We start from the raw sequence: 22,914 nt of genomic DNA, 5'->3' as shown, positions 1-22,914 counted from the left end.
AGCACTTAGGTTATCCATGTAAAGTTTACCTCAGATCAAAAAAAGTTCAGTCTGTTCTCCCTTTTCTTTAGCAGGTGTAGTCCAGTGGAGCTGTGTGTATACATTAATAATTTTTTGAAAAGGTTATTTGTAGTTCCTGTTTTCTTTGTGGAATCGGTGTGTTCTCCACATAGGTTTTGAGCTACATCAGAGAGACGTCTGAATTGTGAAGTAGCTGTTGAGTTATTTTAACATGCTGAGTACTGGATGCAGTACATAAAAGGCCATAATGTGCAGTGATTTGTCGGCAGTGATTAGTGTTTGTATGCGGTGATTAGCATAAACGATGCTTATAAACCAGTTTCCTCCCCTTCTTGCAGCTTTCCCATTCAAAATTGGGTGAGTGCCAGTTTATTCAGAGCTTAAAGCTAAACATGGACCAAAGCTGATTTTTGGAAGTGCAATATGGACAGGTGGGGTGAAGATTATGTGGTCTTGGGCAGATCTGAGCAGATTTTCTTTTTTTTTTTCCTTCCCCTCATCATTGCAAAGTTAGTTATACCAGGCAGATACAGTAAAGTAAAATGAACGGTGTTTGTGAGTGAAATGCACAGTGGTGCTATTTGAGTCGAACATTTACTTGATGGTAAGCTGCCTGTTATGTTTTATCTTGAGGAAGAAAATAGACTTCTCACTGAAGAGGAAGAGTCTGTAGTGTCAGTCATAGTAAGAAGTATATGTCTTTCTTAATAAAACATTTGTAGAAAGTTTTGTGCAGATTCAATAATTTGCTTGAAGCAGTAGTTTATTCTGTCTCAATTTCTGCACTTTAATGAGAGATAGGTTTAAAAAACAGAAATGCTGCAGTTTGACTAAATTATTTTCGTGTATTCACATAGGGTTCAATTTTCACAAGCAAGCTGTGTTTGCTTTAATCATTGACTTCCAGTTTAATGTCAGTGGAGAAAAAGTTAATCCGACGATTAAGAGTGTGTTTAAAAAAAATCCTCCTGTCTTTATTATGAGTAATTCTTGCATCTGCAATACATGGCTTCCTGCCAAGACCCCTGCCTCCTCTCTTCTCTCTCCGCCACTCTCTAGTGTTTTCAGTTGGTATTCTTTCTAGAAACTCATAATTTGCTTTCTTGGAAAATTGCTGTGTTGCATCCTCTTCACTAAAACTGAAGATCACTCTTTAATAGTAGCATGAGGAAACGTGCGTACTGTGGGCTGGTACTTGTTATACTGCTACCCGTGCTGCTTGTAGTATGAGATGAGATATTACGTCTAGGCCACCTCGTCACTACTTCTGGACTAAACTACTTCATCAGATGTGCGACTAAGCTGGATTTACCTAGTCACTAAGGTTTTTGTTTGTCGTATACTAGATGTGTCTTTTTAGCCTTTACAAGATGCAGACCATTGTGTACAACTACTTCTATTTCATAGAGGTAATTGGCACATAAAGGCAAACCTGATTTAGTTGAGTGGAATCACTTCAAAAAATGCTCAGATGCAACTGGAAAACAGAATGAACTTGATTTGATTTTAGATAAATTTGTTTTATTTGTATGCTGTCAGTTTGTCCTACCTCTGTCTTCTGAAATGTCCTGTGGGGTGGACACTAGCCTTACGTTTGTGTTCAGTCTATTGTTTCTTGCTGTATAACTCAAAAATAAATATTTTCCTATGACGCTTATCCCAGCTGTCTTTGGATGGCTGCAAAATTCATGCTACTCCGAACTTGTTGAAAGAGCATGTCTGTAAATCTTCTGTTCCTAGTTTGAAGCGTGGTGTGTGTTCTTGGGAGCCTCCTTTCTTCTGCCAAAAAGAAACACAAAACTGTTTGCACAGGTGTCAGAAACAAATGAAGAAAAACTGGTTTGTTGATTCTCATAGTGAGTCTGAATAAAAATAGTTGTTCCTTCTCCTCCCCCTGTGCTCTGCACTGTAAATTTGTTTAGCGGGTAGCCAGTTTGATGTCCAGATAGGCTAATGGTAGGGGGAAGGCAGTATGGTGAAAAATAACTGCAACTGGCTTCAAAGACTCATTTGGAGGATTATGGCATGCAGAAAAGAATAAAGATAGAATACTACAAATGAACAGTTTACATTTATTACTAATATTTTAGCGATAGAATAAGAATGGATACATTAGAAACAGAACGAATTAACTGGAAACACTTTTGTAGAGTGAGTTTTAAATATCCCCCTGCCTGCTAGGTGTGTGGCTCTATGGAAAAGCCTTAGCAATGCCTGCATTAATTTTGGTTATCTTGTAATACAAAACAAAAAGAATAGTTAGTAAACTGTGGCTGGTTAGCTTTCAAACCATGGTATTGACCGAAGACTCAAAGCAGGATAACTTTCAGATTACATCCAGTGCAGCTGAGAGGGGAGTTGTTCTGCCATCTTCCAGTTCAGTTACTCACAGCCAGTTTACCACTTAAGGGTGTGGAAAGTCATATTTCTGTTAAAAATTGGAAACGTTATATGACAGTAGACTTACTGGATGGGATTTTGGCTAGAAAGAAGTTCTGCTCACGTACTGGAGTACGAGCAGGCAGAGATAAATCCTGTGTTCTCACGTAGAATAAATATCTTGTGTAGGTTGGAGGGGGAAAAAGAAAATGTTGAACTAATAACCAGAAATATTTTCTTTCTTTGGGGCAGTGATGATTCAGATTCAACATTGCTTTAAACATATTTCAGCTGTAGTATTATTTTGAACAAGGTTTCTTCTTTTAGGGGGATAATTTTTCTATACCATTACTAATCTGCATCAGACACTGAAGAAAACGTTTTGTTGCGTGGCTGTTCTTTTCAGGCTTTATAGCAGGTTCCAAACACTGGCAGACACAGGTGATCCGTTAAAGTATCAGATGAAGTCTTTAGATGAATCTTGAGAAACAGGTAAAGTACAGACTGTGTGTCCAAAGGAGTGGGAACCAAGGCTAGAATTTGAGATCCTCCTTACTCCTGATCCTGAATTCAGCAGATCTCTAGCTTGATCTCCTTTGTTCCTCACTCACCCTTCTCCCTAGATTTTAAACCTACTTACATGCCAAAATCGCCCTGGTGTAATTAAATGTTGTTTAATGATTCTAAAATACCTTTGTGGATACATGTTGGTGTTTTAGAATCATAAAATAGATATCTACAGAGACTTCAGTCAGTCCTAAACTGCTACTTCTGAAACGCAGATTCGTTAAAGCAATCCAACGCGGTCTTCTCAGAGAAACTTTAGAATGCCTGCCAAGTGCTTGTACAATAATCTGATCCATCTCAAATGGTCAACAAAAGCTGCAATTGTTCTATAAAAAGAGAAAAAAACCACACAACACCCCACACTTTTTTTCCTGCGTTGGTGCTTTTCTTTAAGAGATTTTACTTCATATAGTCCTGTGAGTGCAAACGTGGTAGCTAAAAATCAGAAAATTTAGGTGTTTTCACTTAGGTTACACAATTTGTCCAATGTCTTGATTGAGGTTTAAGGAAAGACTAAAGGTCAAACTGCCTTTGATCCTCCTGGTTAAAGTCTTGTCGATGTTGAAGCAGCTATGAAAACAGAATTGACTCAGTTCTAATTAAAAATCCATGAAATCAAATAGAATCTTAGAAGGATTTTAGGTGCAGGAAGATAACCTACTCCTCCTTTACTGAAATGATGCGTAACCGTGCTTGTAGCAGACCAAACCAATGATGTTTTGTGATTATGATCTGCTTGCCTTTTGGGAATCTCTCATATTTTTATTTTCCCTGAAAGCATTCCATATGGCTGTATTTTCAGATGTACTTTCTGGACAGTGTTAAAAATAAATACTACCACGCTTGAGAACATTGTTCTGTCTTGCTACGGTAATTATCTTAGAACTGTTCAATAGCACAGAACTAATTGAATTGTTTTGTACTGTGCTCTTTTCTTTCTATAGGAGATCCATGTACAGTTTCTTCCCAGCTGGAGTTAGAAGAGGCCTTTCGGTTGTACGAACTAAACAAGGATTCAGAGCTGCTTATTCACGGTGTGGTGAGATTTACTGTATCAGTTCTCATGTTTGTACCTGTGAAGAAGTGCACTTCTTACCTTGTGTTGTCTGTGTTTTTTGCACCATTCCAGCCTCCTCAGTTAAAGCCTGTTGTGGCATTCTGGCAAGGGGATGCTGAAGACCGTGCACTGTGCTTTTTAGTTGTCAGCACTTTGTCGAGTCAATATTCTTTATTAAATTAAGGCAGGAAAAAATACTTTGCTGTTAGTTTGTTAATGAAAGACAGCTCCTGTCTCTTTCATTCGTTCACCCTAAGTGCCTTCCTATGCTTGCTGGCAACGCACGGTTGAAGATACATAGTACAGTGTCCTACACTTCGTTATTGATAAATGCTTTAGAGCAGCATCTATATTAGGGAAAAAGTTGATGAGCTCCATTTGTGATGCCAGATTAGTTAAAAGTTTGACTTTTCAAAAATTAAGTGCTTTAGACCAGTTTTGAACCTAATAATATCGTGCACCTGTTTACGTAATTGTTCAGTTTTTGTTTTTCAGGATTGTATGCCTATTTTGGTAGCTTTTGTGGCATATTTTTCTTACTGTTTGTAACTTTTTACAAGTAGAAGATAGATTTCAGTTTAACAGAGGTTATAACACAAAAGCAGGGGATTGTTGTGAAGAGTGTTAGTGAGTGTGTTACACTACAGTGTCTTAACATGGTTCTTCTCTGAAAGGATCAAAAGATTCTAGTTCACTATCAGCTCATTTGGAAGGAAGAGACTGCTTTTCAGCTTCCCACAAAGACTTTTGAAAAGTGGAAGAGCAACGTAGTCTATTTCTATATATGTTTCACTGTTTCTGTATATATTACTTCAGTATGCTTTTTGATCTGCCCTTTCCCCGTTTATTTTTGTGTTTGATAAGCTTCTGATTAAACCAGTACCAGGGCTCTCTCTCCCCAGTTTTACTTCTCTGTCAGTTACCCAAGCTAAATAAACTGAAAAAAAAAAAAAGGGTAATATAGACAAGATCATATGTAGCTGTTAGAACACTGTAATATAATATATTTACAGTCAAAACTTCCAAATACTGACTGTGATGATTGGTAACATGAGAAACCAGAACCATTACCTGTTTATAGTTATTGTCTTTAGGAAATAACTTTTTTTTACTCCGTTTTTTGTCATATTTCTCATGTGAATCACTGTTATGTTCAGCAAAAGGGTTTGTGGCAGCTTCTCAGCTCACCTGCTGTGGCGCAGGGTTTTGGTAAAATGCAGTCTGTGCCGTCTTCCTGAACGGTTGATCGCCTTTCGGAAGTGTTGTATTTAACCCAAACATTTATGTTCTGTCCAAAATAAAGATTAATTGGAAGTTAATGTTTTTCTTGCAGTATTTCCTTGTGTACCAGAACGGCCTGGCATGCCTTGTCCAGGAGAAGATAGTAAGTAGGCGTTTTAATTAAGAAGTATAGAAAATCAGGAATTCAAATTTCTTGTTTTAGAAGATTTTGATGTTCTATAGTTTGGCATCCTGTGCTTATGAATATTAATAGTGCAAATCTCTAGAAATTAAATATTTAAAATGAATAGAAAGTCTTGCTAAACTTAAAATGTTGTTTGTCATTTCTGAATCATTGTTAATAAGCGTTTCGCATTCCTGTTAACTCTCCATGTCACTCTGCTTTCCTTACTTTTGCCTATTCCATCGTAACAGTTTTTTATCATATTCCTATCTTTTTGGTAGTTGCCAGATTGCTGGCTGACTAATGTGAGCAAAGGCTTGTAACCAGTGGTAACCAATGGTAATGACTTGCTGTATCACCATTTAGAGATCTGTGGTTAATTCATTTAAAATTGATGTTTAGGTGCTATCAGGAGTATTCTTCAAAAACCGCTGAGTTCTGTTAGCTAATGTACTGGACGTTAAAGAGGCGATTTTTCCCTCTGTCTTAAAGTTTTCTAGAAGAGCATGTGTATGTTATGCACGCACACATCTGTCAACTTGATATCCAAGTCTCGGACAAATGTAAATGTAGATGCTTAAAAGTTAACTTTGGCAGTATGGATAACGCTGCTTTTCTGGAAAAATGAGGTTGCAGACTAAATCTGAAATAGATTTGTGACTCAGTGTAGTTTTGTATATTCTAGTTTCCAATTGTAGTTCCTGATATGCCTCAAAAAATAAAAATTGGAAAAAAAAAACCCAGCATGCGGAAAAACAGTGGCAGCTGTGGATCTAGAACACTGGAGGATTTGTGCAAGCAGCCTTATAAATCAGGGCATGTTCCTGAAATTCCCCTTCTTTCCTCCTTCCCTTTCCCCACAGCTCCTCCCTAAGTTTAGGTAAGGTAGTTGCGTACTTTGCACGCAAGTGTTCGTGTTTTTTTCGTTCTCTTGACTCACTGTTCATTTTAACTTTGGAAAAGCAGAATGAACTTTTGAGTTGATCAGGATATTCTACTTCAAATTTTCTCCAAGATTTAAAAGATGAAAAAGATTCTCTGTGTTTCTGTGAGGTGTAGGAGTGAAACTTTACTCTGCAAATCACTGTACACAGAAACGTCCATGAGATGTTGTAGTTCTGTGTTTCTGTTTTTATGGATGTAATCGTATGTTTTTCCTCTTAGAATCCATTTATCGCCGAGGCGCCCGCCGGTGGCGAAAACTCTATTGTGCAAATGGTCACACTTTCCAAGCCAAACGATTTAACAGGGTGAGACTCTTGTTGGGTACTTAAAACCATGATACGGCGATGTCTTACTGTTGTAATTACAATGTCACTGCCTTGAAAAATGATAAGGTAGTTTTGTTCTTTGTATTTTTGTTGTTTGTCTATAGTATGTAGACTTTTCATAACCCTGTGGTTTCAGGAAACTTAATTGTTATTAAATTTTCTGAAACTTAAAATAGAAAAAAATTAATTGGTTGCAATTCACTTTGTGTGTGCTCTGAAATCATGATGTCCATTATAGAAATGCTCCTGTGTTCCCTTAAAGTCTTCCCAGAGGGCAGACTTGAACACTGGCATTAGATGACTATGAGCTGGAAGTACATTTTCAGTTCTTTAAGTTCTGGGAGTAAAAAGTCTGAACTCGCTTATGATGCACAGACTTTTCTTTTATGACTTTTAAATGAAAAGCTGAGATGTTTCTCCTAACAGCTTGCTTATGATGGCATGTAATCAACTGAAAATAACAAACTGTTTGTCATATTTTCAAGAAGCGATAGTCAAATGTAATTAGCTAAGGACCAAGAAGGCTCTCTGTTGTGTTTAGAAAAAGCAACAGCAAAAAGAAAACCCCAAAATATTTGAATAGGCCAGGTTCTTTGACAGCTTTGATAATCTTTCCTTCTTTTCTAAGCTTAGTGCTCAAAGATTGTCTCCACTAAACTTCATCTTCAGCATTGTTCATATCTTAACTGCTTTTTTTTTTTTTTTTGGACCTCTTACTGGTCAAAGGCTGTCAAGGCACCATTATTTAGCCACTTTCCACTCCTGCTTCCATAGACACCCTGTTTCCATGGTTCTTTTGAGTTGTTTTGTGAATGTCCTTCAGTGAATGATGATCTTCCCGTTTCTTGTTATCTGGTGGTTTAATGTATTGAAGCTTTTGCTGTCCTGCCTTCCTCTGTACAACTGTGAGGACTCATCTACACAGAGGGATGGTGAGACATGTAGCAGATTAGTTTGGGTACCGCAGCCTGCCAGTTCAGCTGCAGTGCTTTTCGCCTGGACTGGGCTCGTATGTCTCTGGGCCTGCGTGCAGCAGAAGAGGCCGGCTGTGCCTGTGTCTTTTTGTGCAGATGCACACTTTTTGTGCAGCAGTTGCTGCTTGTTGTTCAATTCTAATTTTTTAAATCCTCTATACTATATCTGCCTGTTGGTTCTTAAAGTTTTCATATAGACACTCTAAGTATAGTGGCAAATTCAGCAGGGATCACTCTGATCTCCTGTCCTGTGTTCTGTGTTAAGGAAAATGTGGCTGAATGGTTTCTGTTAATTTTTGCTCTTTAATTGGTTTTGTTGATTTGTCATTCTAGAGAGCTCATTGTGCCATCTGCACTGACCGAATATGGGGCCTGGGTCGCCAGGGATATAAATGCATCAATTGCAAACTCCTTGTTCACAAGAAGTGTCACAAACTCGTCAGTATTGAATGTGGTCGTCATACACTACAACCAGTAAGTAAAACTTACCCGAAAAGTTGTCTTTAAAAAACAACCAACCAATCAAACAAAAAAGCCCATTTTATACTAATGGTTTTCAGAGTATAGTCTGCAAATAATCTCGGTAGATGAAACGTTATCCTTTATGGTTACTGTGATGCTTTGCAAGAAAGTTTGGGAATTGCTTAGCAGGATGACAGTTTAGTGGCAAAGTGGGTGCCTAGCTTTCACACCTGATATTTTTTCCTGTGTTAAATATAAACATATAAGTGATATTTATCTCATCCTTCAACTATATTGTTACATAGTGCGTGCATACGCACACACACACTCTATTTTGGATCTTCAAAGTGAGGTACAGGTAAAATAAATTCTCTAAATATCTGTTAGATTATTAGACTATTTCTTGTTTCACAGAAAAGGAAGATAAAGTGTAGAAGTTGTGACTTTTCACCCAATAAATTCAATCATTTTTAGTTCTTAAGTTCCCTGAAAAATTTAGATGATTACTGCTCCTTCTTTAATATTAAAAGCAGCTACAGGTCTACATTTTGTTAAGTAGTTTGTCTAATGTATGTAGTGCTGAAGTACCTGAGCTTTTCTGTCTCATTTCTCATCTGCTATACTTCTTTTCTCTGTTGTACTAAGTTGTCACTTCAACAGCCTCTGGAAATGTGTCATAACTTCTGGAAAATAGGTAAAATAAGGACTGCAGTGGTTTATTTTATTGTGTATGGATTAGAGCAGTAACTATGTTGACTGATCAAGTCAAAAAGTAGCTAGATTATATTCCTCAGGGTTCATTTATTTCATTTATTGTATCTAAAATAATGTCTCTCAGACTGGGACAGTCTATTACAAAAATCCTGTGCATACTTGCAGGAACCAATAATGTCTATGGATCCATCGTCAGTGCATCCAGATAATGTAGAATCAGGTAAGATCAATAGGTTTTTTTCTTCAAATTACTATGGCTGGAACATGAACTTTTGAGTTTTGAAATAAAACAAAATAACTTTAGGTAAATTATTTTAAAACCCGTTCTTTTATTCATAGAACAAGAAAATTAAGACAGCTTCTTAATGCTAAGGCCGATGTAAATATAAAAATTCCTCAGTTCTCTGTATCTTATCAGTTTAAGAAACTTCACTAAAAAAGAAGAATTTGGGCTGTTAGTTAAATTTTTCCATCAATAAGCTGTGCACTTTGAATAACCTGGTCAAACAAACAAGTTCATTCTTGTAGCAATCACAGTGATGGTCCTAACATTTGAATTTGAATATAGGTAATGATCAGGTTAAATACCAAACAAACCACTGTTCTGCACAAGATTCTCTGTTTATGGAGTCAAGATTAATCTGAAGAGATCTCCAAATATACTACAGCGTTTTATATTAGCCATAACTGATTATTAATGCAGTATTGCAAAAGAATGATTATGATGTTGTAAAAAAACCGAACAAACTAAACACCAAACCCAACAGTTTCGAACACTTACAGCAGGTGCATTTAAATTGTATGTCTCTCTGATTTAGATCTTGTGAGTGGAAATTTTAAGACAAAAGAAAATACTGTTGTCGCATTAGTTTAACAATTTTTCTTGCACCTCTAGTGATTCCGTATAATCCCTCAAGTCATGAGAGCTTGGACCATGTTGGTGAAGAAAAGGAGGTAAAGTATTGTAACCATGCTACCTGTATTCAGAGATCTTAAAGCCTTTATCTCTCTCAATATTGAGATTTTTAGTAATTTCACTTGTCACAAACTGAATACTAGTACAATAAAGCACTTTTGGGTTGCTCACTCAGCTGTTTTATTTTGAACCTTGAGTTGGGATGTGCTTTGGTTTAGAAAGTGTAGATGTGCTTTGACTTAGAAAGTATTCCAGACTCCTCCAGTTTCATTTGTTTCTTATCTGCTAAGTCTCCTCTGCCTCCTTCCTTTTCTCTCACATTCCTTTTCAGGACAGTGCAGTTTTAAGAAAAACAAGTGTTATTTGAATCAGTTGTTTACATTAATTTTTCTGTTCTGTTTTGAAATGCTAACTTTTGCAGTTATTAAAATTGGCAAGCCTGCTTACTAATTTCAAATCATCTTTATCAAAAGGCAATGAGCATCAGAGAAAGTGGCAAAGCTTCCTCCAGTCTGGGTCTTCAGGATTTCGATTTGCTCCGAGTTATAGGAAGAGGCAGTTATGCTAAAGTACTGCTTGTTCGATTGAAGAAAACTGAACGCATTTATGCAATGAAAGTCGTGAAGAAAGAGCTCGTCAATGATGATGAGGTAGGCAAGCTGTTTATCAATAAATCAGGCAGCTCTTCCAAAGAGCTTCAGTATGTGCCACGAGGTGGGAGCCAGGCTTCTGGGTCTGCAACACTAATTGAAAATTATACATGCAGTAACTTACACATACTCTGCTACAGAAGGTTCACAAGACAGATAACCAGTGTTGAGGTCTTCATTGAGAGTGGTACCTCACAGCCGCCCTCCTGTGCTGGTTGTTTCTGTCATGAGCCTCATTGCACGTGTTGTCAGTGTCTCCTTTTGTGATCAGCACTGTCTACAGCAGTGCTCCTGCATGATTCGAGTTAGCAAGCCTGGCCTGCTTCCTTATTTTGGAGCAGTATTCCCTATCTCTTCTATTATGTTGGCTTGCTGGGCTGAAAAAGAAATGGATGGAGTGTGGCTTTTCTTATGTTCGAGTTTGATTTTTTTTTTTTGTCACAAAGGAGATCTCACAATATTGTTTTAATTGCTCTTTGAATCAGACCTCCATCTTAACAGTTTTTGTAGCTCGAACAGTGATTAGTGGAAACTTGCCAGAAGTTGCAGTGTTAAAATGCTGAACACCTCTTGTTGCTGAAGATTTGCCCTGTGTTTCTTTAGTGACTGTGGTTTGCTATCCAAGAGCTTTTGCATTTTTTCCTTGGTCTACCATTGATTTCTTCTGCAATTCTTGATGCTACTTTACATTTGTCTGCACAAGTTTATCTTTTATAGATGAGTGTTTGTACGTTCCCAAGCGTAGTTACACAGTGAGGCTAAAAGTACAGGACATTCAAGACAGGAAAAAAAAACGAGTATGCTAAATTGTCTTACTTCACATTAGAGAACTGTATTTAATTTCTTGCAAGTAAAACAAGAATAGCAAAACATTTGAATACCTTTCTACTGATTGTCATTAATATTTGACCTAAGAAGTGCAACAGTCCTTTTCTGAATGTCGCTTTTCTTACATAAATAGGATATTGATTGGGTTCAGACAGAGAAACACGTCTTTGAACAGGCTTCAAATCATCCCTTTCTTGTTGGACTACACTCTTGCTTCCAGACAGAAAGCAGGTAAAGGTCATAAGAGAATAAGAAGATAATCTTATTTAAAAAATATTTCATACTGTTAGGCACCTCAAAGGCCTATTTAAAGCATGAAGTGTTAGGTGGGTAGGAAAAGCTAATGCGCTGTAAATCACTGTAGTATTTTATGAGCAAAAGGCCGTGTTCATCATCTAAGCTTTTCACATTGAGAAGATGCAAAGGAGTGCAAAGTACTGGTAGGTATGATGAGAAGGATTCGGACAGGAAGAGAGCTGCAGCTAGCAGAAAAAAAGTCTTAAGGCTAGAAGGTAGAAGACAGAACCTAGAATGGGAGAGAAAAAATGTTTAGAGAGAGAGAAATCAGAAGTACAAAAAATGAAGAAATTTATTTCAAACTTGCATGGACCCTCTGAAGATGAGTCTCTGAGCTAAGCAAGACTCAGAAAATAGTTCTGAATTTTAAAAAGGAAAACGGGATAATAGAGATGAAAATGATTTTTTTTCCTGTGTGTTTAAATATAGGGGAAGAGATTGCAGAGACAAATAAATTACTATTCTATACAGTAATAATTTCCAGTATATATAAAATACAGTTATTATATATTCAAACAACATTCTTGCTGTTTGAAAAGGTGACTAGCTAGTGGAGGGAAGTGAGAAGTAAGAGTATTTGTAATATACTAATAGTATTAACGAAAAAATCACGAAGGAAAATTAGATTTATTTTCTTTTTTCCTAGTTTGTGCGTAGAAACTGATGTGAATCTATTTATGTAGTCACATATGTAGTAATGACAAGCAATGGCTGTAATGGATTAGGAATGTGGGAGGGATTACTTACTTTCTTTTAGCAGTAAAGGAATTATCTAGTGAGACTTCATGTATTTGATTTTTAACTTTGGAAATTTATTCAAAGGGAGGGAAAATGGTGATACCAGCCATTATAACCAGAGGGATGGGAGGAGTTGAACTGGTATTGCTCGCTAACAGACCTGTAACATCTCAAACATCTTTCAGCCTTATATACAACCATTTGTAACAAACTCCTGTGTGTTTCAGGTTATTCTTTGTTATAGAATATGTAAATGGAGGAGATCTCATGTTTCATATGCAGAGACAGAGAAAGCTGCCAGAGGAGCATGCCAGGTATGTCTGATTTCAGATTTCTTGCATGAAAACATTTGGTTTTCTGACACAGTGCAGTAGTGCAGAGATTATGATGATGAGCTAGCAAATCTTCTCCAGATGTTAAGGGTTTAAGAAACGTGAAACTGCATCCTCATTTTAATGCTGCAAGCTACCATATTTTAGTTTCAAGGAGGAACTGTAATAGGAAGCATTTAGGTGTTGTTTGTATTAGCATTACCCTAGATGACTTCAATCTGATTCTGATTTTTTTTTTTCTGGAAAAACACTTCGGTGGTATTTTTTTAACTGGCTAATGATATCAATGTGTTTCTCTTAAAAAGACGACTACCAGCTGTCCAGGCAAATGCTGAGTTCTTGGTGCATATGCTTCATCTCAGATGGTGAGATGAAAGGGATGATTTCAGTAGATGTTAATATTAATTAAAGAACTTTTTTGAAGTGACTGTGGATAGAAACGTTGGTATGATTATAAACAACTTATCCACTTCTTTGATGAAAAATAATAAAATACGTGGGATTGTATTTAGAAAAGTATCATATTACCGAGACTGTTGTTGTGGTTTCGGTTTTGATTACTTGACTAATCAGTATCTGTTTCTACACTAGGTTTTATTCTGCTGAAATCAGTCTAGCGTTGAACTATTTACACGAACGAGGGATAATCTACAGAGATTTGAAACTGGATAATGTGCTACTAGATTCTGAAGGGCATATTAAACTCACAGATTATGGCATGTGCAAGGTAAGCTCTAGTACCTTGCTAACCAGTGAAATCAACAATTAAGAAATTGTCAAATTAAAAGATACAGACTTAAAAATGTGAAATTTCAAGGTATTAATTCATACACAGTGCAGATAGATTGTATGCTTATTTCACTTTTACAAATGGAGAAAAGAAAAAGAGGTGCCGAAGTGCCCAGACTACATATGTAGATGCTGTTTATGTTTTTATAAAGCTGCTGTATCAACTTGACTGGAATGGGTAGACTGAAATAGTCAGGATAGCTTGGTTTTTTGAAAAGAGCAAGAGGTTGAAATATATCAGTCACGCTGTAATTTTGACTAAGCAACTGAAAAACATAAAATAGTACGGGTTGGAAAGGGCCTCAGGAAGTCTAATCCACCCTCCTGCTCAAGGAATGGTAAGCTACCGAGGGCTTTATTCAGTTTGGTCTTGAAAACTTCCAAGGCTGAAGATTGCACAGCTGCTCTGGGTGACCTCCTCCCATTCTGCATCCCGTGCTCTTCTCTGAAAACCTTGTCTGTGTCCATCACAACACCGCAGTTGTGTAAGCTGTTCCACCATGCCTCAGTTATTCCCGCTTCCCTGTCACTAGAGATGTGGTGGAGCTCACTAACTAAAACTTTAAAAGACGTTGTCATCAATAGGTATGCGCCATCCTCTTGAGACTCTAGATGCAACCTACCTCTGTTTCTTCTGAAACCAGTAGTCTTTTGTATTTATTTGCATACAGACTTAAGTATAGTCTTACTAAAACAAAAGCAATTTGTTCAGAACACTTAAATTAATTCAAAATTAAGTTCTTAGCAGAGGGGGATTGTGGGATCTGTGACTAACTGTAAAGCATTTCATTCCTGTCTTTTCTTAAAGGAGGGTCTGAGGCCTGGTGACACAACCAGCACGTTCTGTGGGACTCCAAACTATATTGCACCTGAAATTCTCCGGGGAGAGGATTATGGTAAATTGAATTTTTCACTGCTGTTATGTGATTTTCACCTCATCCATTACATCTTACTTGATTTGTTTAGCAGTAGAAAGTGTAAATCTCCATTAGACAAGTGATCAGTCTCAACTAAGCATCCTGTCTGAAAAAGTAAATAAACCCTTCAAAGGGCGGGCGGAAAACATCACACCAAGCAAATGAGATACCCTGCCTTCCACATGGTAAATTCTTTTTATCAGTCTCAAAGAATAGCTTGAGTCTTCCAAATTTATGATTGATTATAACTATTTTAGATACTACTAATGATATACTTGCAGTCTTGAATTGTGTTTGGGTTTGGAGCTTTATATTCAGCAGCAATGATAGTATTAGATATAAATGCATTGCAAAGGGCCTAAATAATAGACATCCCTTTCACAAATCCTAGTCTTAAAAATGAAATTGTCTATGCAATTGCTTGTTCAGGAAGCCCACAAGATTCTGGAAGCAAGAGATGTAAGAGAGTATAGAAGGCTTGCTGTGCATATTTCCTATTACTTATCCTTTCTTCCTAAGCTTCCAATGCAGATCTTTGATCAGTTTTCTTCCCTTAAGATTTTAGCAAGTTATACAATTAGTTTCTAATTAAAAAAAAATGTTTGTGTTGTTTTGTTTTTTTTTTTGTTGTGGGGTTGGTTGGTTTGTTTGTTTTTCCAAATCTACCATCTCATTTTAATTGAATGTCTCTTTCAAACTGGCTTTACATCTTCCTTCCTTATCACAGATTTTCTAGGCCAATCAGACTATATCAGTCCCAACCTTGCTACTAGATTTTTTTTTTTCTTTAGCAGTGAATAGTAGAATAGATATGCTTAGCTCCATAAATTACTGTCTTGCTACTATTAAGAATTACATGCTTTCTCCTTGTCCTTATCCCCTGCTGTGGATAATGCACTCTTGGTTAGTAACGACTAGGCTTAAATATTATCTAAACCTTTTTTAAGGTCCTGACACCAAGCTTTAAACTTTTTGCATTCCCTTTTCTTTGTACATGTCGTGGTTTAGCCCGGTGGGCAACTAAACACCACACAGCCCCTGGCTCACCCTCCCCCACCTCCAGAGAATGGGGAAGAGAATTAAAGGGGAAAAGGGAAGGAGACTTGTGGGTTGAGATAAAAACAATTTAATGATAATAATATAAAATTAAAAGTAATAATGATAATATATATATAATAATAATGTAAAAAGTAATAATGATAATATATATAATAATAATAATATATACAAGCAAGTGGTACATGGTGTAGTTACTCACCACCTGGTGACCAATGCCTGTCCTGTCCTGGTAAGCGATTCCAAAACAGGTAAGCCCTGACACCGCAATCTCAGACAAGTGAGAGGCCTGAAAAGAGAATGAGAGAGCAAGAGAGCACTCCGAGAGTGAGAGTCCCCGAAGAGCAAGAGCCCTTCTTTCTGGTCAGCCCTCATCTCTATACTGGTCATGATGTTGCGTGATACGGAATACTTCATTGGCCAATTTAGCCCTCAATCCTACTCCTAAATTCAAATCATAAGGGAAGTTGTGGACCTTTTGTCCCTGCTGTGGTCCCCCCCAGCCTGTTGCGCTCCTGCACACTGGCAGAACAGGAGAAGCTGAAAAGTCCTTGAGATTTCAGTACTAACTATAAACATCAGTGTGCTACCAACATTCTTCTCATAACAAATTCCAGACTAAAACCAAAACACAGAGCTCTTCTAGCTGCTAAAAAGAAAAACTAACTCTGTCCCAGCTGGAACCAGGACATTATAGCATCCCCTCCCATGGTGCTCATGATAAACCAAGTAATGTCTAGTACAATTGTTACCTCTCCTTTATTCAGACAATCAGAAAGACTGGCAATACTTAAAGTTTTAAACTCTTTCTTCTCAAAACACGTCTGTCTTTAGGCATGAAAGTGTTGGTATTTTTGTTCCAAAACATCTTCAGTGGTGTTTCCTCCTCTGAATTCTAGGCTTCAGTGTAGACTGGTGGGCGCTCGGTGTACTTATGTTTGAAATGATGGCGGGCCGGTCACCGTTTGATATTGTTGGGAGTTCTGACAATCCTGATCAGAACACAGAAGATTATCTTTTCCAAGGTAAGTACCATGAGAGTTCCTACGCTTTAGTGCTTTGTTTCTACCTACCTTTAATCTAACTTTAAAGATGCAAAGGCTGACACAAACCTTGTTTTCTTGCAGTAATTTTGGAAAAACAGATCCGAATTCCCCGATCCCTTTCTGTTAAAGCAGCAGGTGTTCTAAAGAGTTTCCTTAATAAGGTAAGAATTAAAGAGGACTATGTAAGACTTCTCAAAAGCAGCTGGTTTGTGGTTTTTTTAAACCTGTTGACTAATCAATATGTTGCAGACATACTTCATCTGCTATATAGGGTGGAAAAGGTGTGAGCCTAAAGCAGAATTTCAGTGGAGCTGAGGGATCTATTCTAGATATTTGTCTTAAAATCTGAAGCTCCAGATTGTCAGGCCGGGATCATGAGTAAATTTCAAATTGAAAAACTTAGAAATGCTCGGAGTGATTTCTTTAACTTGGGGAATTGGAAAAACTTACCAGATTTATTTTGGCTCTTTAAGAGAAACAGCTTAGCACATCACTCTTGACAACTGCTGATGACTTGGAGGGGAAACGCAGAGGCAGTATGCACTCACTGTTTGCTGGTAGCTACTAGCCTGAGAGTCACAAGGTGCATGTGTGGTAGTGGACTGATCCGAGCACATGCTGGCCTTTATTTCGTGAGCGTTAGATGAGTGAGGAGAAAGAGGTACAAGAGAAAACAGATTTTTAAATTATTCTAAGTCAGTAATACTATTCGAGAACACTGCCTCTGTTACAACTCCTTGGTGGTGTGTGCATACACGTATATGGAGATGGATTTGTCTTGTTAAAATAACCTTATTTCCACTGTATTTATCAGTAACCTGCAGTTACTGCCCCAGTGGGATTGCCTGGCATGGTCAGTCTGCTTGGGGAGGGGCAGGTGAGAGGAAGAGTCAAATTCACTTGTAATCTGACCAAGTTTGCTTTGAAACACATGGTATGTTTAAACAGGTCTGAATAAAAATGAAGAAAGATGACATGATTGTTTATTATATAAAGTTCTCTCAAAGACTTCCATATATTCATGCCTATTTCAGACAATAAATTGGAAGTTTCAAAAATAAACAATGCCGTTTTAGTTCTTCAGTGTCCTGTGTAACTGGTGTTTCATTTCTCACAGAATTTAAGATTTGTGTTTTATTCATGTGTAGGCCATGGCACTCATTTTAGAAATATTTTCTTCCTTGCACAGGATCCAAAGGAACGTTTAGGCTGCCATCCCCAAACAGGATTTGCAGATATCCAAGGACATCCCTTCTTTCGCAATGTTGATTGGGATCTGGTATGTAAATGCCCACTGGCTTGGCTTATTTTCTTTGCATACAGTGATGGCTGGACAACTTGTTTTGAGCGTGAGACATGATGTAAAAACTTAAAAAACATTAAGCTCCTAACTTCTGAGGTACCATAATGACAATATAGAATCTTTTAACCTTTTCACACTCAGTAAGTACAGTAGATTAACAGAATGAGTATAGGAAGTATGCAAAAGAAACTTAATGGTAACTTCCAGCCCTGTTTAAGGCTTGTAATTCATTCTTGGTGTGACTAAGTGCATTTATTCTTAGATGGAGCAAAAGCAAGTGGTTCCTCCATTTAAACCAAATATATCTGGAGAATTTGGTCTGGATAACTTTGATTCCCAATTCACCAATGAACCTGTGCAGCTCACTCCAGATGATGAGTAAGTAACATGAGAATTTTAAGAAGTTCTGATAAGTCAGTGAAAGAGTTTAAAACTTCGTTTAATAGCTGTAGTTGTAGCACAGAGTATACATAAAGCAGTAAATAACGTTTTCTTGTGTTAGTTTGGGGAAAATTCTGTTCTTTGTCCTCGTGGTAGACTTAGTATGGCTGGATTAAGTGTTGTACTCTGGCATGATGTAAAAATCAACAGCAGTGGGCAAGTTGCTGTAAAGAATCTGAGTTCAGGGAAGGTTGAATAAGTGCTATTTTACACATTTTAGTGGTATCATCTGCAAGAAATGATGTGTGAAGGAAAAGACCTGTTTTGTCAAGTCGTTTATTTTTGCATTACTTTAAGCCATGATGTTTCTAGAATGTTGGGGTAAGGTTGAATTTATCTTGAGTGTTCCCAAAAAGAGAAGATGCTTTGTTTGGCTTGGTTTTGGGTGTTTTAAATTGTTAGTAGTCAAGTGAGATTATCTTGGCTGAAAAGCCTTGATAAAATGCATGATAATGTGTTTGATTTTAATAGTGGATTTGTGATTCCTTACTCCTGAGAGGCCCTGACTTGGGATGAGGAGGGAACGACCTTTCTAATTTGACTGGGGCACTGCTGTTTGCATTTTAGGAATTTTTCTAGGGTTTTGTGTAATGTTCATATTATATGTAAACACAAACAGTGAATATCAAGTGTTACCTATGCATCTTAACTAGGTCTGAGATCCAGCTTCCTTCTTCATCCCTTTCTAAATGCATAATGTACAAATAAAGTTTAGAAAAGTTGCTGATGCAGGTGAAGTATTGATCACATCCTAATGTTTTCAGTTTTTTACAAAACTGACTGTTTTGGGAAAGTTTTAAAACTGCAGACCTTGTGGATTGCTTTGTAGGGAGAACATGTGCATGGGAGTAGCCCAGTCCCTATTCCTGGGTCGTTTTGTGTTTTGTTATCTTTATAGGGGCTAGAAAAAAACAAACAACAGTAACTGTAAGGATAGAGAGGGACAAAAGAGAGAAGGGAAATGTTCTCAATTGCAATCCACTGTACAGGTCTAAATTTTAAGACAAACTATCAGTTAATATTGCTACCTTTTTAATTTTGCTGAACTAATGACTGTTTTTTAATCTTAATAGTGACATTGTGAAGAAGATTGACCAGTCTGAATTTGAAGGCTTTGAATATATAAATCCTCTTTTGATGTCAGCTGAGGAATGTGTCTGAATTCTCCATTTCCGGACTGTGCCAATTGCTACTCTGTTTCTGCATGGATAAACATCTCTCATTCGGATGCACTTGCCTAGAATGAGTAACTGAACATCTTACCCTTGCCACCTAGTGTGAATTACTAATTTTCTTTTTGTATTAATTGTCGTCCAGGACAGTTGTTATGCTGAACCTTCAACTGCCAGATTTAAGATGTTAAACTTTCTGAACAGTCTTGCCAAACTTGAATTTTAATACAGAAGTTGGTCTCTGGGGCTCCTGACTGAACAGCGGGGTCTGGCTGTATAATCTGCCAATACAGTGTTCTAAGGAAAGTTTTATTTTTGCTTTAAGAATACAAATTGCATTAGAGGATGTAATAAAATAACATTAAAGGACTTCCACTTTTCCAGCAAGACAAATAAGAACTTATGACTTCTGTAGTTTTAAGTCTCTTCTCTCTAAACACCTGACTTCCCTGTTCTCCTTAGAAGTTAGAGCTATGCTATTGCCCTTCAGGTTGAATGACAGCAAGGAGAGCAGATTTTTAAACTGAATAGGTCAAGAACAGCTGCTTTCGTAGGGGATATTGATCTTGCCCAAAAGGAGATGATTAACTCACTATTAGAATCGATAGACTTTGCTCCGAAATTGCACACTAGGAATTGTGCACTGTTTGATGCACAGAGTGCCTTTCTGAGCCCGTCCCTTTCCGTGAGGGTTGTACATGCTATAAAAGCGTTGGTTTAAATAGATGGAATTCAATTAATACTTTAAAAAGTTAAAATCTGTAGAGTGTAGTTTAGCAGTAATGGGCAGCTAATATTGATGGACATAGAACCTCATGCTATTATTTATTGCTTTTACACTTTCTGTCTTAACTGTATCAGAACTGCATTATGTTACAACTGTGGCCTGGATAAGGGCATTTGTTTCCTTTTTTTAATCTTATTGCCATACTGTTGGAAATGCATTCCACTTTCCCAGTGGAAAAAGCACATCTGGAAAAAAAAAAAAAAGTGCTGTCCACAATGACTCCCTTCACTTCTCCACTTACAGATGGTGATTTGTAATCAAAGACCTTAAATGTTGGTAGTAGACTCTAAGTTGATAGTAAAGCGATTGGAATAAATTTGAAAGAACAGTTCAAACTAGGACTTTTGGGAGCTGTGATTCTTACATTTCACGTTAGTAAAAAGTGTATTATACAGCACAGATTATTCCTTGAACGTTAGAAATAAAAATTGTTTTGAATGTCTTAGACTGAAGAAATGCCAAATGTACCAATTTTTTTTTATTATTATTATTATTTTTGGGAAAAGGGATTAAGAGACATGGAAGAAAAGACTGTGCTCTAGAAGTAAGAGCTGTAAGGGAAGCTAAGTGTTACTGAAAGCAGATCTAAGTGTCTGTAAGCACAAATTAGCAAACTTTATCTAAGCTTTCAGTGAGACTTCTGCTTGGGCAGTGTCTCTCCTTGAAAATCCTTGTATGGGGACACTAAATCCATAGCACAAATCTTCTGGTGAATGGTTTTTCACTTTTGTGTTAGCTTCAAGAGGAGAGATTGCACAAACACGGAGTAGTGTCATGGTGTGGTATTTAGTTCATGTTTTTCTTTGCAACGTGAATAGGAAACTCAAGTATTGGGCTGTTTTCAAAACTGGGAAGTGATTGGAAGGGCCTCAGTTTCAGGGAAGCATTGACCCTCTGCACTGTTAATCAGGTTCCCTTAAACTCAAGTTTTGTATTTTCAAATGTAAAGTATCAGAGCAAACCTACTTTTAAAGAGCAGCTAATAACTTCAGCACGTGTAGTTCATGTCAAGTGAACTGCTTACGTGCAGTTTTGAAATTGTGATTAACTGTTTAGCCTGACTTCTACACCCGCATGACTAGTTCAAACAACGGGACTTAATTAATGTTAACCCTGGAAGTTACTGAAAACAAACAAGGAAAGCCTCGTCTCTACAACGGCTGAATTTCATATGGGGTATTGAGTAAAATGGCTTTATGTAAGGAAGGGCATTTCTGCTATTCATCACAAAAGAGCAATGGAGTAAAACACTGTCTTTTGTGCTTAAAGCAAAAGTTCTTTTTTTTTTTTTTTATAATGTCACAGAAAACATACTTTTTACGTACCTAACCATTAAGAATGTCATTAAGTGACAAACTCCTTAATGGCTGTAAATCCATTTTTAATTTTCTCCAAAGTGCCATGATATTAACAGTTATTTTTCGTTGTTAAGCATATAGCAACTGTCATAAACATTGAGAAGGGACATTGGGTGTAAACAGTCCAGTGCAGTAGGCTTTGTCTTTTGGAGAAAGTGTCTGCATCAGAAGCATGATGTATTTATGTGGAGTAACCTCCTTTTTGTATCTTATGGGTGCTCTGCTAGTTAATATTGTCACTGCTGTTTTCCTGTTTCATATGGAATATGGTCTTGAACGTTGTTGTGTAATCCTTCCCTTTATTTGTGCACACTTTTTACTTTAAATAAAACATTTCTATTAGGCCTCTGTGTGTTAGCCTCTAAAACAACTACCGCAAAGTGCTGGGCTTTGCCTGGAATTGTCGTCTGACCCTTGACTATCCAGGTCCCACAGGAATATTGTTCTAATCTTATAATTTCTCCTAGAAGATAGCACTGGGATAGACCATAGCAACCTGAGAAATACCTCCCTCAGCCTGTGCTCCCCAAACCATGTCTCAGGATGGCGGTCTCTCTCCAACGTGCTTCACAGGCCTTACGTTCATCATGCCCTATGGAGAAAAAGCATTCTTCTAATAGTGTCTTTCATTCCAACACTGGTGATGAAACAAAAGTAAGTAGTGAGGCTTCAGTCAGCTGCGCAGATACAGAAAGCTTCAAGCAATATACGAAATGCAATTTTACCTTGCTTGGCGAAGGCCCTCTTTCAGCTGGAACTTCTGAGAGGTCATCTCAGCTGCCAAAGCTGGGGATTTGGAGTGAGAGCAGTGCTCTCATCCGCTGCGCTTACTTCTGCATGATTTCTTTCTTTGTTTCTTCCACTCCTCTGCATTCTCTTTAGATTTCTCACACGGAGGGCAAGGATACTTACTTCAAACCCTGCTACAGATGCAGTATTCGAATATATCTGTATTTTAATATCTGGGTATCTATATTTTAAAGGAGATTTCCTCTTGCAACGTGGCTTGTTATTACAAGTATGTATGGGCAGTCCTAGGCAAACGCTACAGATGGCTGCGTATCTTAAATGCTTAACCTCCCCCCACGCACGCTTCTTGTTTCTGTTCAGTTTGGTGGCCAGCTGCTCTCGGCTCAGTCTGAGCAATTGTTTATGTTAAGACACTCTATAAAAGAAATTAATAGCTTCTATAATCTATATATACTTGATACTTAACTGCTATTGTGCATCCTTGCTTCGTGATGTATGGCATAAGCAGTTTAAGCAAGAAATGTATCTGAAATTGCCCATAGATTAATGATGTTTTTACTGGGAAGAGGGAGTTGGGCGTTGGAGAGAATTTTACCATGTCTTGCATTTTTCTTGAGATGAGCTCAGGGTGTTGGGGTTGCTTATTAAGAGTGTTTTGGGTTTTTTTTTCCTGCTTAGGATAAA

The 22,914-nt window shown here is 37.4% G+C and overlaps 1 protein-coding gene across 1 annotated transcript in view; it reads left to right on the top strand.

Moving 5' to 3' along the window:
* PRKCI (protein kinase C iota) overlaps positions 1-22,099 on the top strand; it is a 30,094-nt gene extending 7,995 nt beyond the window's left edge. The window contains exons 3-18 of the mRNA XM_086618188.1: positions 3,912-4,001; positions 5,358-5,408; positions 6,594-6,679; positions 8,008-8,148; positions 9,016-9,070; positions 9,746-9,804; positions 10,240-10,416; positions 11,378-11,475; positions 12,507-12,593; positions 13,203-13,338; positions 14,209-14,296; positions 16,273-16,398; positions 16,501-16,580; positions 17,609-17,698; positions 17,985-18,100; positions 19,237-22,099. Coding sequence (XP_086474314.1) covers positions 3,912-4,001; positions 5,358-5,408; positions 6,594-6,679; positions 8,008-8,148; positions 9,016-9,070; positions 9,746-9,804; positions 10,240-10,416; positions 11,378-11,475; positions 12,507-12,593; positions 13,203-13,338; positions 14,209-14,296; positions 16,273-16,398; positions 16,501-16,580; positions 17,609-17,698; positions 17,985-18,100; positions 19,237-19,324 — 1,568 coding nt within the window. The 3' untranslated portion in view covers positions 19,325-22,099. The remainder of the gene's footprint in view (positions 1-3,911; positions 4,002-5,357; positions 5,409-6,593; positions 6,680-8,007; positions 8,149-9,015; positions 9,071-9,745; positions 9,805-10,239; positions 10,417-11,377; positions 11,476-12,506; positions 12,594-13,202; positions 13,339-14,208; positions 14,297-16,272; positions 16,399-16,500; positions 16,581-17,608; positions 17,699-17,984; positions 18,101-19,236) is intronic.
* The last annotated feature ends 815 nt before the right edge of the window (positions 22,100-22,914 follow it).

The sequence above is a fragment of the Tauraco erythrolophus genome, chromosome 11 (assembly GCF_009769465.1).
Source record: "Tauraco erythrolophus isolate bTauEry1 chromosome 11, bTauEry1.pri, whole genome shotgun sequence".
Classification (NCBI taxonomy): Eukaryota; Metazoa; Chordata; class Aves; order Musophagiformes; family Musophagidae; genus Tauraco; species Tauraco erythrolophus.
The sequence above is the reverse complement of the archived record's forward strand: the minus strand, read 5'-3'. Positions and strand labels throughout refer to the sequence as shown.